Source organism: Anser anser, assembly GCF_964211835.1.
Source record: "Anser anser genome assembly, contig: HAP1_SCAFFOLD_60, whole genome shotgun sequence".
Classification (NCBI taxonomy): Eukaryota; Metazoa; Chordata; class Aves; order Anseriformes; family Anatidae; genus Anser; species Anser anser.
Window position 1 is genome coordinate 541,962 of NW_028153867.1, and position 15,468 is coordinate 557,429.

At 44.2% G+C, this 15,468-nt stretch overlaps 1 protein-coding gene across 1 annotated transcript in view; it reads left to right on the forward strand.

Moving 5' to 3' along the window:
• Positions 1 to 15,468, forward strand: part of LOC310891268 (nuclear pore complex protein Nup153-like) — a gene marked incomplete at its 3' end in the record, with an annotated part of 267,249 nt that overhangs the window by 82,877 nt on the left and 168,904 nt on the right. Inside the window, exon 6 of the mRNA XM_083853534.1 lies at positions 12,697 to 12,807. Coding sequence (XP_083709660.1) covers positions 12,697 to 12,807 — 111 coding nt within the window. The remainder of the gene's footprint in view (positions 1 to 12,696; positions 12,808 to 15,468) is intronic.

A 15,468-nucleotide genomic window follows, 5' to 3' on the forward strand; every position in this document is an offset into this window, starting at 1 on the left:
TCCATAACCCTATGAGTATGGAGAAATAGTTGCTAATTAACAGTGTGTATAATAAGTAAGTGAGGCTGGAAACAAAAGAATATTCCTCCAAGAAAAAAAAGGAAGCAGAAATTACTGTACTTAATAGCTGGGGAAGCTGTTAAAGCTAGTTGACACAGTTCTGGTACTGCCGTGTGTGTTTTGGGGGCAACATAAACCATAATTGCTGTGATGGCAGGTAAGAATCCAATTCTTTTTTATGGCTTAGTGTAGTCAGTGAAAGCAGTGGTCCTAAGCTGCATGCTGTTCTTAAATGTAATGCAAATTCTCTTTTGTGACTCCTCAGTACTTCCAGGTTACTTGTAGCTGATCACCAGCAACTGCTTCTGTTAGCTATTAGCTGTTGGGTTTTTGCTAGGAATACTTTCAGTCCTGAATTGAAATGATGACATCCTGAAACAGAAGAGGCTCTTGGAGTATTGTAGGAAGCACATTCTTCCTGGTTCTAGTGCAGGTGTACACGTAGGAGGAGGCAGAAGGCAAAGAACCTCACATAGGTGGAGGGGGTGAGGTGGCATCACAGTTAGAGCTGTTGCAGTTAACTCTTCCCAAAGCATGAAAGCAACGTGGCTGGGAACAGGGATTTGTTGGGTTGCTTCTTTGTGTGAGCCAGGGAGTCTTTTGAGGGGCAGATTAATAAGAATATGACACAAGGTAGAGGTGGAATAGATGAAGCAAAGAATTTGGGTGGGAAAAGGGTTGCTTGTACGTGTCTATGGAATTGTTTCAGGGGACTGAGCTGGGGCAAATTCAAGATAATAGATGCAGCCTCCTTGAATTTGGATGGCAGTGCTGAAGCTTCAAAACCTTACAAGCTTTGATGCCACTGCAATTGTAGTGCATAGCTGTGGTACTTGAGCTCAGAAGTGCAAACTGCACAGGATTTTTTTATCTATTTTCTTCAACGTGAGCAGCAAAACATCTTCCAGGAATGTGCCTGGGTGCTACGCTGCTTTGACACGGCTTGCTTTGCATCACCAAACACAGTAGTTAGGTTGCATCGAGTACTTTGTGGAAACATTCATTGTGTTGTCACCCAGAAATGGGATGCTACAGATATGTGTTGGCCCGGCAGTATCAGTGCTGGTTTTTGGCCTTTGAGAGGTTGGTCCATAACATGTGACCTGTGTAACGAGAGGCCCACATAGATTGGTGACTTCATTAAGTCTGATGCTGTGGTGGTGTGTGACCCAAGGCCCTGAACGTCAGAAAATCAGGCTGTGGCCACCTATTTTATGCAGACTTTGCCTATTAACAAGGTCTCTACACTGTACGTTAGAGACGTGCGCCTCCTTTTCCGGACTAGATAGCGAAAATACCAGTTTTGTAGTTCAGTGAATGAGATTGGTTGGGCTGTTTGTTCTCCAGAGCTGAAAAATGTTGGGAGTGTATTCTCTTGGAGTCCACAGAAATGAAAATGATGAGAGGAAGAGAACGTTGGTTGCAGCCCGCGTGCTGCTGTTATAAAGTAGTTCTCTGATGTCTTTTTCCCTCTGCTGAGACTTATCAGCCTATCGTCCTTTCCTGTTAGGAGCGCATACCTGGCTTGGGATGGTGTGCGCAGGGCAGATTCTTTACCGTAAGAGCACAGTGAATGCCAGACTTCTTCCTGTACTGCCGTGTTAACCGTGAGTCACAAATTCAGGAAGCAGTGATTGCATCGGAACTGCTAGAATGCTTTGCGGAGTCTTTTTACTGGGTAAACTTCACAGCTGCAGTTACAACTTCCAGCCTGTGTTAGCTGAACACATCGTACTGGTGCCCGCCATCAGTTTGACAAAGATGGGATTGCAGTAGGAACTTGCTTTTTTCCTTCTTTTTAATTAAACAAGTCTTTGAAGCAACTTTTCCAACACCGCCATACTTCACTTCTTCCAGTTATTTTCTGTTTTACTTAGCTGAAATGTTTTTTTTTCTTCCAAGCTTGAGGAAGTTTTCTACAAGAATGTCCCGTAATGATTTCATAAACTCTTTTCGTTGTACCTAGCTGCAACAGAGAGTGGGGGGAAGATTGATCAAATGGTGATGATCGCTGTCATTCTGCTGGACACGCAGATACTTGCCTTTCGTTTTGGCTCATTTTTAATACCAATTAACTTCAGTGCCTCGCGTTAATAGACACCGTTTGACTGCATCGGCAAATGTTTCTGAGTCGTGAGTGTCATTAAAGGCCTGTCACCCTATGGAAATCCTTCTAAATAAGAAAAATGGCATTCAAATAAATAAATAAAGCAGCGTTTGAACTTATGAGCAAACCTAGCGTAGCTGCCTTTGACGCTGATCTGGAGGAGAAAAATCACGTTATCACACTACTATGGTTGCCTTAATAGGTTTGGTGTACATGAGGGAGGGAAGTATTATGTGATGTTTGCCTAGCTATTACATGGCCGATGCAGGAGGGGTTTTAGTCAGTTCCCTGAGCACGTATTGTTGCAGAAGTCGGTGATTTCACTGCCCAATGTCTGTTATTAAGGGCACGATTCATGTCCCGTTATCGTTTTTATTCTTTATTTATGTGTTTATTTTCTGGGGCGGCGATCTGTCACGATGCCCATCGTTCCCCTGCCGTGGGGTAGAATTTAGCGTGACGACTGCCTCCCGGACCAACGGGGCCACGAATCCGGCCTAAAACACTGCTTGTGCGTTGGTTGTCGGCGTGGGGGCTGTTGGTTGTCGGTGCGGGGGTATCGGTTGTCGGTGCGGGGCTTTTCTGACGAGCACTGTGGGCTCGGGGCGCCGTCCCACGCCCGGCGCGGTGCTGCGGCACACCAGCGGTCGGCGCCACGGCGCGGGGAGGCTCTGGAGGTGACTCCTAGCCCCGTGCTTACGGTGGCCGGGCCGGGGTTCATTATGGCGGCCGGGTCCTGAGGGCGGGAGCGGGAGGGCGGCGGGACCGGGACGGGACCGGGGCGGGGCGAGGAACGGGAGCGGCAGCGGGAGGGGGGGGCGCGCGTTCCCGTGAGGGGAGGGGGCGCGCGAGGGAGGGAGGGGGAGGGTGTGAGAAACACTCCGTAGCCAATAACTTGGGCTCAGGCGAGGAGCTCGGCGAAGCAGGAATTTATTCGCGATCGCAGTGGCGGGCGTCCCGTCCGTGCGAGGACTACCGCACACCAAATTTCCCTGGTGTATTGCCAAGCACTTCCCCGTGCAAGGGCTTACCATACACCACATTTCCCGAGACTCTTCCTTTCTCTCCCTTATCTCACGCTTCGTCCGTCTCCGGCCGCGCCCCTCGCGGAGCTGCGGAACCGCGGATCAGGACTCCACACTCGCTCCGTACAAAAGTACGTCTCAATCACACGGCACACAGAGTCTCACCCGACCCCCAAGGCAATACTTCCTATTTCTTACCTTGGTCTGTGCACAGAGTTACCGGATCAATTCTCAAAGCCGGAGTGCCTGCCTTCTTCCCTTCCCCACTCCTTCACGGATCCTGCCTCTTTCATCAGTCTCGGGCCCTCTGTCAGCTCTCCGCAGAACCGCCGCCGTCGATGCACAGGACCGCTGAAATCAGCGGGGCATGCCTTCCTGCTGCTGCGGCGGTGGGGCTCCCCAGTAGGCGACTGGCTCCCGGACGAGCCCCCAAATTGTGAGAAACACTCCGTAGCCAATAACTTGGGCTCAGGCGAGGAGCTCAGCGAAGCAGGAATTTATTCGCGATCGCAGTGGCGGGCGTCCCACGAGCAGGAGCGCCCCTGCTGGTTCCAAAACCCAGTTTATATACTTTTTGATGACGGGACCCTCCCCTGTTTCCCCACTGAGGGGGTGATCCAGGCTCACAATCTGTCTGATGCTTCCCAGACAATGCATGGCCTTCAGTTGCCGGCCTGTTAAATTTCGAATTTCTTTCGACTTTTTTACTGGTTGAAGCGGTAATGGTTCTTCACTTACCTGACTTGACTCAACACCGTGATTTTCCCCGAATTGTTCTACGGAGTCTGGTTGTCTGCATTTTACAAGGTCGCCTGCTAAGCGTTCTTATCGCTGCAAGCACACCTCGATACCCCATTCCTTACCTTTAAACAACGTAACTCTGCAAAAACAACATTTTTATTCCCACGAGGGGCAGGGCAGGCCCCGCGGCGCGTGGCGGCGGGGGGCGGGGGGGCCCCGTGACGGCACCGAACGCGGGGGGGGGGCGGTATGGCCTCGGGCGGCGCGACCGGTAGCGGCGCGACCGGCAGCGGCATGGCCGGCGGTGGCAGGGCCGGTGGCGGCGGGGCGCCGGGCGGCAGCCCAGGAGCCCGATCAGGAGGAGGAGGAGCAGGAGGAGGAGGAGGAGGAGGAGGAGCGGCCGGCGGCAAGGTGAAGAGGCGGCGCCACCGTTTGGGCGCCGCGAAGCCCCCCTGTGCCAGGAGCAAGCGGGTGAGGAGCGGCCCCCCCACAGCGGGCCCTTCCCCCTCAGCCCACCAGTTACCCCCTTACTTACCCCCTTACCTTACCCGCCCCTTTATCCCCTTAGTTACCCCCTACCCACCTCCTTACCCCCTTAGTTACCCCCTCGACCGCTTAGTTACCCCCTTAGTTACCCCCTCAACGGCTTAGTTACCCCCTTAGTTACCCCCTCAACCGTTTAGTTACCCCCTTAGTTACCCCCTCAGCCCCTTCCTAACCCCCTCAGTTACCCCCTCAGCCCCTTACTTACCCCCTTACCTTACCCGCCCCTTTATCCCCTTAGTTACCCCCTACCCACCTCCTTACCCCCTTAGTTACCCCCTCAACGGCTTAGTTACCCCCTTAGTTACCCCCTCAGCCCCTTCCTAACCCCCTCAGTTATCCCCTCAGCCCCTTACTTACCCCCTTACCCCTCTACCCAGCCCATTACCCCCCTCCTCCCCCTCCCCTTCACCCCCAGCCCGCTGCCCTCAGGACCCCCAGTGCCACCCCCAGGGCTTTCCCCGCTCCCTGCACCCCTCCTCAGCCCATCATCAATTCTCTGAACGTTACCTGCCAGGCTTTGCTTCTCGTTTGTGCTGTAGGGTACAGCAGGTTGACGGTGAAAGCGGTCCGTCAATTCGGGGTGTGAAAATCCCCGTGCTGGAGGGGGGACGCGCCGAGATCCCTCCCAGCAGCTCTTTGCTAAGAAATGTCAGGACGCCCAGAGAGATGCTCTGGAGATGCCCTCTGCACATGTTTGTTCAGCCAAAACCTCTCCGCTATTAAATGAGCAACGTAGCTGAGGGGATTGATTATCATATGCAAAACCAAGGGAGCGCTACGCATGGATAGCTGCTCATTTAGGTTTTTATCACTTGCAGAAATGCCAAGTCCCTTATACCACATATTGACAATCAATCTTGTCCATCTAAAGCTGGCCTGGAAGGGCAATGCAAACATTCCCCACGCTTACAGAGCAACCGTTGAAACCTCTGGCTTGAACAGTGCATTAATGTTGAAAGTGCCATAGCTTGCGTGTGCCGACACTGTGTAGCTAACTGATAAACCTTACACGTGGATTGAAAATAATCAGTGGAGATGGTTTTCTAACTTTTCCATTGTCTGTTATCTCTGCGTGTTTTCCAGTAGGTTTATTTAAAGAGTGTGCCAGAGCAAACACGTGCGTGGGGATATCTGGGGGATTCTGCACAGAGAATGGCTGCTGCACATCCAGCGCAGATCAAATTAACAGTAACTTATCGGGGAAGAGTTTTAATGATTTGATAAATAGACAAACTGATAGGTGTTACATGTGTGCATTTATTATAGCAGTTAGCTTTGTAACCAGACGAATCGTGCAAATGTTCATAACGTAAAAGGACGAGCTTTGAGCAGATAGCTTGCTTAGAGCATTTGTCAATTAATTTCAGTTTATTTTCAATATCATGTCCACTCTGCAGAAGGTTCTGTGGCTTAATGTTAATTGTCTCTCAGTGATGCAGTTGGGGAGGCACGAAAGCGACCGATGCGATTTTGTGAGGTTATACCTCTGGTTCTGATCCCTACCCCGCTGTTTTTCTCATCCTTCCCCCTACAACTTTAGTCGATAAGTCGATTCTTAGAAATACTTAAATAGATGTGTTTTGTGTGCTTGTGATCATAATTACAGCCCACCAAACCCTCTGTCTCTTACCATTAAGCTCTGAAGGTGCCTGGGCACTGTAGGCAGTATAGTTAGCAGCTTCAAAGTTCCTGGGAACTAGTCCTGGATCTAATTTACCTTTTTTTTTTCCCCCTGCCTGCAGGAGGGATGATTAGCAGGATGCCTAGCTCATGATTGTCAGCTTTCTGGATATTAATTTTTATTATTAATTTTTATTATTAATTATATTCATTTATATTAATTTATCTTTTATTTAACCGTAGTTCCTGGGGCTTTCGGTCAGGTGGGAATTCTCCGATCGTACCCGATGTATGCCGCAGAGTCAGTCTTCTACAAAATACAGCAACAGCTTTAGAAGGCTCTTGCAAGAGGAGGTGCTGGTGCTATAGCTATAGCTGTGTTTCTTCCAGGACATCTTCTGGGTTAGCCTGACTGTTGAGAGCAGAACTGTTTTTTGTGCGTATAGTCACTGCAATTCAGCATTACTAAAATTGAAAATATTTAGATTCACTGATTTTAATGGGTAGTATGGTCCTGACTGTCGCAGTAGATAATTGCTGAACTTCTGGTTTAGTTGGTTTTCACGGGAGGGTGCGAAGAGGAAGAGTCCTGGAACAAGTCTGTAGGTCAGGAGCTGTTCAGGCGTAGAGTTTCCTGATAGCCTTGCAGATTGACGACCTGCTGGTGAATTTTGGCAGAGGTTTCAAAACTTTGAACCTTGCCAAGGTCACTTGGAAGTGCAGACAGTGATAGGTAGTTGTAAATCAATCTTAGGTGAATTTTAGGTTTACCAGAAGTGTAGCGATCCTATGCCAGGGATCAACCTCGTCGTCGTCTTCTGAATATTTGCTGTATAATATCTGTCTTCAAGGTCCGTGGAAGGTGGTATCGCAGCATATGCTGTTGACTGCGTTTCTGTAATTAAACAAGTGTTTTTTCTTTCAAGCAGGGAATAATTAGCAGAATGACAGAAACGGTGAAAAATATTGTACCGGCCTGGCTGCAGAAGTATTTCAATAAGCGTGAGGAGGAGTGTGTAGACAGAAATGAATCTGCAAACCAGGAGGAGACTCCGGTAAACTATCACCACGATTATTCAGATGAAGATACCATAATCGATGAGAGATTCACGCCTGAACCAGCAGGAATTAGTAGACGAGGTATGTGAAAAATCATTTGGAATTCTGGCCATCTGTATTTATTCACAGATTTCTAGTTTTGAATCTGAATTTCAAAAGGAAATTGGAATGAGGGTTTTGACAGAATGAAAAAAAAAAACAAACAATCAAAAAAGTCGAAACAACTGTTTGTGAAACCGTCTTAGCTTTAAACTGTATACACAGTTACGAAGCATACATCTTATGCTCTTGGAAGGCATCAGTTAACTTTAGGTACTCTATTAGCCAGGTGCTAAATGCTGAAAATAAGTCATTTGCAAGTGTGCTGGGTTGCATTTTCCATCTTTTAAAAGATATGGAATGAAAATCTGTCTAATTGCCTAAGGCAATTAAAAAAATTAATTTGTTTTGCAGTCTTCGAAACAAAAGACTAGATGCTAGAATGGCAGAGGAAAATTCCGTCTCGTGTCCTGAGTTTGTTTGTTTTGTTTTGGTTTTTTTTGTTCTGGGCTTTGATCAATTTAGTAAAGTTCCTTGTTAACTTGATGGTGAACTGGGGAACTTGTGCACGGATGTGGTTTATGAGATTATTATCCTTAAAATATTCAATAATTTTAAGGTCTACGCGGGGGGAGGGGGTGTCTTTGAAAAGGTATTTGACCGTTGGCAACGAGGTTTGCAACTCCTTTACCTCATGAAAGATTAATTTGTCTTATATCCAGTGCCTCTCACTGTTCCTGTAGTCCTGTTGTATAAATTTGCATCTATTCTTATTTGAGTTTCTCTTAAATTAGCTGTTTTGGGGAAGTCAGCTTTTAATAAGTAAAGAAGTTTTGTCTGAGCGTGCGTAGGTAACCATAGATAATGTGGAAAGTCAGTTGCTTCTGTTGTTGGCAGAATCAAAAAATAAGGAGGAAATATCTTTGCCTCCAATCTCATCTAATTGTAAACAAGGAGATTGATGGCTTTCTGTGTAGCTGTAGCTTGGGAATGAGTTTGGAGAAAAGAATAGAGAAGGTCTTCGTGACTGAGGAACACATGTTGGCTTTCCTATGTAACTGCGTGAAAGGAGCTTTCAGTAAGAACAGCTGCACTGCAAGCTTGCTAACTCCAGGAGATCAGGAGCAGGTGGACACCCTGGAACCTTTTGCAGCTTATGTTGCTGTCCGTGGGTGTCGAATACTATGCTTAAGAATAAGATTTTTTTTAGCAAGATAGACTTCAAGGCCACCTATTCCAGGCCACTGGCATTGTTTGCAGACCCTTTGCTTCAAGAGGGAAAAATGCTCATCTGGTTACTTGGGTCAACATCCTTGTCCCTTGGGTCAAAATCCCAATAGTTAATGGGTAGGAGATGATGTTTTGCCTCTAACGTGAGCTGATATGGAAGAACTTGGGAAAAAAGTACTGCAAACGTTCATTTTCATGTTGTGTATTCAGATTAATGTAACCTTTGTTCCAATATTATGGAAGCTGCAGTGTTATCTGTAATTTACCGTGTAATCTCAAATTTTGTAAAGCTTATTGCAAGCTGTACATGGGAGAAGGAGTATATATGTTTGATTTAGTGAACGGCCAAGTCAGCGTTAGAGCATTTGAGCACGGGGTCAGAATGTGGTGTTGTAAATCCTCATAGTTAACTACTTCTGGATGCAACATTAATACTGTGTATCGCAAGCAGTGTTGTTGTTGTAGCCAGACAGTTAGATGCAACCGTATCTGGGTGAGGAAGAAGTTAAATTTGGCTTCTCTCTTTTTGCGCTTAGAACTTGGCAATAGCATGGCTGTCGATAGGAAACAGGTTTTGGCTTCTGTGAGCTTGTCTATAGCAAAGCTAATTATCTCCCTGTTCTTGTCTAGAACCATCCACAAGTAGATCAGCACTGAACTTCCCAGTTGTGTTAACAAGGCCCTCTCTTCATCGGAGCCGTCTGAATTATACCATGCTGGATTCTCCTGTCCCACCTTGTCAGCCCTCGACATCTTCTATATTTGGCATTGGCAGTCCTAGGCTGTCCTTGATAAAAGAAATAGAAGATTCTACCTCTCAACAAGACGATGATAACATCTCAACAACCAGTGATTCCTCCTCTAGAGCATCTGATGAAGGTGATTTTTGTGTTCTCTGTTTAATTGACTTTTTTTTTAATGTGAAGTACCTTGCGTTCTTTAATATTCCACATCACCTTAGTAAATAAAATAGGTGAATGTCAACTTTGGATGCGAGAATTAAATTGAATTTTTAGTGTTTTAGAAGTATATAATCCTATCACCTTTTTAATAGAAGCGTGCTTTGGAATACGTTTATGATACCCTGATGTTAGAAAGAGTCAATGCTGAAATATACACATTCAGCTAGGTTATATGTAAATTTTGAACTGGGACGGTAGGAAATCAGGCTGACTTGCCGTAGCTTGACAACTAGGCTGATTGTCTAGAAGGAAGAGTGACTCAGAATATCTAACAGACAGCTGGTTAAATGTGAATAAGTGCAGGTGACAAATAGGAACACGAGATGTTTTCCTGTGTTTCAGCAAGAGAAGATAAAGAAACTACTCTGACATAAGCTATAGGCTGTTTTTTGACCTTTCTTGGTAGAAGGCTTCAGCTGTCAATACTTTTCATGTCTTTTGCCAAATTCATTGAGGAAAGCACACCATTTTAAAATAAAAAATAAGCATCGTGTCGATGTAGGTTGGTACGTAGGTCTTCTCGCTGAAAGGGCGAACAGCAGGTTTGCAGCTTTTTCTAGTCCCCCATATAGACAGGGACTGACGTGTGCTCAGCAGGTTTTCCAGAGAACTTTTGTACAGCTGAGTAGTAGAGTAGAGTTGCTGGGCTTTAGCAATATAACCTGAGTGCACTAGAACTTTCTGGTGTGTCTTCGTAAAACATACATGGGCAGAAGATCGTTAACTCTTAGAGCAGCCTTTGGGGAATCTTCCAGGTTTAAAACCTGTGCGATTATGATCTGTGCTGGCCTCCAGCCTTTTACCAACACAGAAAAAAGCTTTGTCCGTACAAATGCACTGATGTTTATGCGGTCCTCTTTTATCTTAGCCTGAAGGAAAAAAATATCTGCATTGGAAGCACAGTATTAACTTGGTAAGATTGGTGAAAACTACTTGCAGCTCTGTGAACAGTTTTCAAGTTTGTAGGTGATACTTGGTTTTCAGTCTGTACGTGAAGTTGATCTATTTAAAGAAGCTGAAGTCATGCTTATTTTTCTGTATTGAAGAACTTGAATTAGTGTGATCTTTATTGTTAAAGTTCTGTACGTACGAGAGGCATTTACATCTAGCATACGTCATTTTGGCAGATGTTGCAGTTTTAAAAAATACTTCATCGTCACTGCTCTGGCCCACAGAAGCTGAAAGAACTCATTCCCTCTCGCAGCATTCTGCAGCTAGCTCTAAGAAACCTGCATTCAGTTTATTTGTTTTTGGAGGACTGTGTCCTGTAAGTACTGCACAGTATTTCTTTTAATCAGTTTGAATGTGTACCTGTTTTTCTATCCACTTCTCATACTGTGTTTCCGTAGGTACGTGGAAGCACGTCTGTTTTTAAGCAAAACCAGCTTGGGTTTTCTCCATTTTACCCCGGAAAGACGGCCTATGGTGGTGCAGCTGTAAGATCAAGGCAGCGAAGAACGGAACCTTATCGGGTATGACAAAAGTAGTGTAGTATTAGTAGTCAAATGTAGTAGTCAAACCTGGCTAATATTTATCTGTGGATCTTCTTTTCCAAGCATGCCTACATTCATGCTATGGATATGTTGTATAAACCTGCAGTCTTTGAAAATATCTAAAATCAACTTTGCTGATCCTTTGTTCTTCTGGTACACAGAGGCATGCAGGACTAAATGCAGTCTCAAGATAAGCAGTAACATGCTTTCTGTTTTGAACGATTCATATAGTTCTTGGAGAGAGTTATTTGCCCCCAAGTGTTCTTGGAAATAGCAAATAAAAACTGCTGACAACTCTGATTAGCTAGAGCTGAATCGAAAAGGAAAGTCAAGTCAGGTTTGGTAGGAATGTATTTAAATGAAAGTGACTTTTATCGATAAATCAAAAGGAATTTTAAGAAAATGAAAACGCGGGTTTGCTGGCTCTGTTCTGACAGTCCATTTCTGCAACGGAAAAAGGGCAGTACAAGTACCTCACTTACGGGAAACCTTGAAACCTTGTGGTGCAAAGCTGGGAACCCTCTTTGGTCGGCTATTTTTGTTTTTTACAATATTACTGCATTATGGTAAAAAGAGAAACCAAAATACTAGGCTTTTAAAGGAGAGAGTAGCTTGCTTCTTGCTGCTTGCTGTGAATGACAGCAAGGTACTAGAGAGTCCAGCGAAGGGCCACCAAGAAGATCAAGGGACTGGGAGCACCTCTCCTCTGAGGAGAGGCAGGGACTGCTGGGCCTGTTTAGCATGGAGGAGAGGAGGTTTGGGGGGATCTTATTGGTGTATATAAATACCTGAATGGATGGTGCAAAGAGCATAGAGAGCCATTGTGTTTTCAGCGGTGCCCAGTGCCAGGTCAAGAGGCAACAGGCACAAACTGAAACGTGAGGCTCTGTCTGAGCATCAGGAAATGCTTTTGCACTGTGCGGGTGATGGAGCCCTGGCACAGGTTGCCCGGAGAGGCTGTGGAGTCTCCCTCTTTGGAGGTCTTCAAGAGCTGACTTGACATGGTCCTGGGCAACCTGCTCGGGGTGGCCCTGCTTGAGCGGGGGGGTAGACCAGGCGATCTCTAGAGGTCACTTCCAACCTTAACCATTCTGTGGTTCTGTGAGTCTCACTTGTGTTTTTACATGCTGCGTGGTCTGCTTCCTGTCTTCACATCGTGTGATAAGCACAGTGTGGTTATTTGAGGGGTTTAACCTGGGAAGAAAAAAAGTCACACCAAAGGAAGTTTTCGACTGATATTTGAAGTTGGGTGGTGCAAATAAACAGTTTACTTTTTCAGTGTAATGTTTAGATCTGTTACAGTTTAAATCAGATCTTTATCTTTTAAGACAAAGATTTGCAGCCAACTTTAATCTTGGGGGAAGGGAGGAAGCAAGAGAGAAGTAAAACTAGTTCCTGGTTATGATTGTATACACTGATTTTAAGATGGTACACTTAGACCATCGTGAAACTCTGAGGTCTGTGTTGTTACTGAAAATGCTTTCTGTACCACAAGCCTTTTCTTGAGTTCTGTTTCCCTGATTACTGCTTCGGAGGCCTTAGCAGTCCTAGCATCATCCGTCTTGACCTTTTACAAGTACGGAGTTCTTTTATTGCTCGTGCAACAAGCACGTGCAAGATGCACTGAGGCCCAAGGTAAACTTCATTAAACTCCGAATGTATTCTCTTCTTTATGGCTTAAGCTCCCAGTGACTGCATTTTTCTCTGTCATCAGAATATATTGATTGTATCATCAGTGTAGCCTTGGGACGTAAAATACATGCCTCTTTAGCTCAGAATTGACCATTGTAACACTTAAAATGCTAATTTTTCAGGCACAAAGGAGAGCGAAAGCTAGACAAGAAACTGTGCGGTCCCGCGCTACGTTAAGTACCTCAGCACGGCGCATCTTGGAGGCAATGGAGAAGCTGTCAAGCCCTTTGTTGGTAAATAGCACTTCTTTTAATCTGTTTTTGCTTCATGTGTTTATAAAACTTAGTAAATGTGCCATCAAAGCATAAAGATAAAACTATTCTTCCTTACGTTGTGGCCGGTTTAATTTATTGCGCTGTTTTTTCAACAGGATGCTAAAAGAATGGCATCTGTTTTGCCGCTGTGTTGTGTAAGTTGACCATGAACCCCCACATTTTTGTTGCAGGGAACCCTCTCTCTCAGGAAAAAAAAAAATGCCCTCTAATATTTATGCTTTGTTTTTTCCCTTAGCCTCCGGACATAGATAAACCGGATATTACTGACTTCCAGTCCAAACGAAGAAAGGTAAGAACCAATAATGTCTTAAGCTGAGGTAGATAACTTTTTCAATGCTTTATCACTATTAGAAAAATTTTCTCAAACCTCAGTGACAACATAGACATCAAATCAAGTTAATATTGGCATGTATCCACAATAGATGATGGGTTGTGAAGATTACTCAGGTTAAGAATTATGTTATCTTTGTAAGTTGAGAGCAACAACTCTAGAACACACCAAGTCGTTTTATCTTGTCCCCCAACTTGGGGTGAAGCTGCATATTAAAATTCCTGTTGAGGCAAGTTTTCTCTTGAAGAAATGATCACAAATAGAAAAATACTGATTGAGTGGTCATATAGACTTTGTACAGACTTCCGTGTTCATTCGGGCACAGAAAACTAGTTTTTGTGCTTTTTATCACCATTCAAAGTAAAGAGGAGGAAAATTGTTAATTTCCGACGCTATAAATCTTACGCTCCTAAATTCCTATTTGGAGGTAGCACAGAACTGGTGATAATGCTGTGGTAAAGCATGATTTCCTTTCATTTTCTTTAAAAAATGAAAACTAGTCATCTTTTTTTGATGACTTTAGTTAGGGGTATCATTAAACTGCAAAACTGTACCAGGCAGAATAGCTCTTGGTGTATTAAATGCCTAACTGGGGGAATTAATATTTTTCATTTTTACCTTTAAAACCAGCGATGAACCATCGTTGGAGTCTGATAAATTTTCCATAAAATTAAATGGGCATCTCTTTCTGCGAAAACATCTGTGTTTCCAGTATCAGTCTGAGTGTACAAATGACCACTTGTTAAGTGTATGGGCTTCTTAGGCTGCAAATCAAAGTGGACAGTAATACTGGTTGCTTATTGCTTTTAACTCTTTCAATCTCTGTATTGTTTAGCCAGCACAATCTCCATTTGGTAAAGTTCTAAAATGAATGTAGCAGCAACTGCTTAGTTTTTAGGGGGGTAGAGGTTTTTTTTTTCTTTTTCTTTTCCGACGCTATAAATCTTAACGCTCCTAAATTCCTATTTGGAGGTAGCACAGAACTGGTGATAATGCTGTGGTAAAGCATGATTTCCTTTCATTTTCTTTAAAAAATGAAAACTAGTCATCTTTTTTTGACGACTTTAGTTAGGGGTATCCTTGGGCTTATTAAATTGCAAAACCCTTAAATGACCACTTGAAGATCAGGTGACTGAAGGAAATAACAAGATGTGCAAACTTTTCATCTTCTGTTCTAATGAGCAAAGGGACAGTGTCTCAAGAAGTTTCTGTGCTAATTCCTTGATTGGATGGATGTATAATTAAGTTTACAATCACTTCAGAGTTTACAAACATCTCAGATTTCCTGGACCATCTTTTCACCATCTGCCAAATTACAAGGGCATGGAGAAGTGAAGTATATCATAAATATTATCCAAATAACTAAAACCAAATCTGGTGTGAATTCTCAGTTATATTATAGCAATATACCTGTGATAAGGCATTAAGAAAGATCTGCCAGATTTGCAACAGAGAGCCTGAAATTGTCAGCCACTAAATGAATGTTGCACGCAGCTGTCAGTGGGTGAAAGGAGATAGATTGTCTATTCATAATACTAGAATTCATAATGGTGGCGGGAGAAGGGTAGCCCGCGATGAGAAGCAATTATTTGCTGAGGAGACGATCGTGTGTTTTCCTGCTAAAGTGAACATGCGGTTGACGGAACACTTGTGCACTCAGGCTAAACTTCTGCAGTGGGTAGCAGTGATGTGGTATTTTTCTTATTTCAAGGAACTGTACCAGGCAGAATAGCTCTTGGTGTATTGAATGCCTAACTGGGGGAATTAATATTTTTCTTTTTTACCTTTAAAACCAGCAATGAACCGTCGTTCACTCGAAGTAGATTTGTGAACTTACATAAAACATGTCTTATTCAAGGTTTCAAACTGAATGTAATATTTTTTAGAAAGATGTATTTTTGTATACTTTAGAGAGAGTGTGAATCCTATTACTAAGAGCTGGGAGATACTGTGAAATTAAAGCTGCAGCGTAAACAATTTCCTGTTGGTATTGATTTGAACAATAGCATGCTTCCTAAGACTGTATTTTCTGATCCTTAAGACCGCAGGCGGAGCCATCGGTAAATCTTGTAGCCTTTAGGGTTTGTTTTCTGTCTGACAGTTCAGTTAAGTCAGTTTTGCAGAACACGCAGTGGTCTGTGTTAAAAATTAACTCTGGTCTGTGAAAATGCTTTGAAAAGGGAAGTCAAACCCACTACTTGAAGTGCATCTAATGCACATGTAAAGCATTGGATCATATTTTAATGAATGAGATTATTGTAAGATTGACAAGTTGTTTTTTTTTTGAG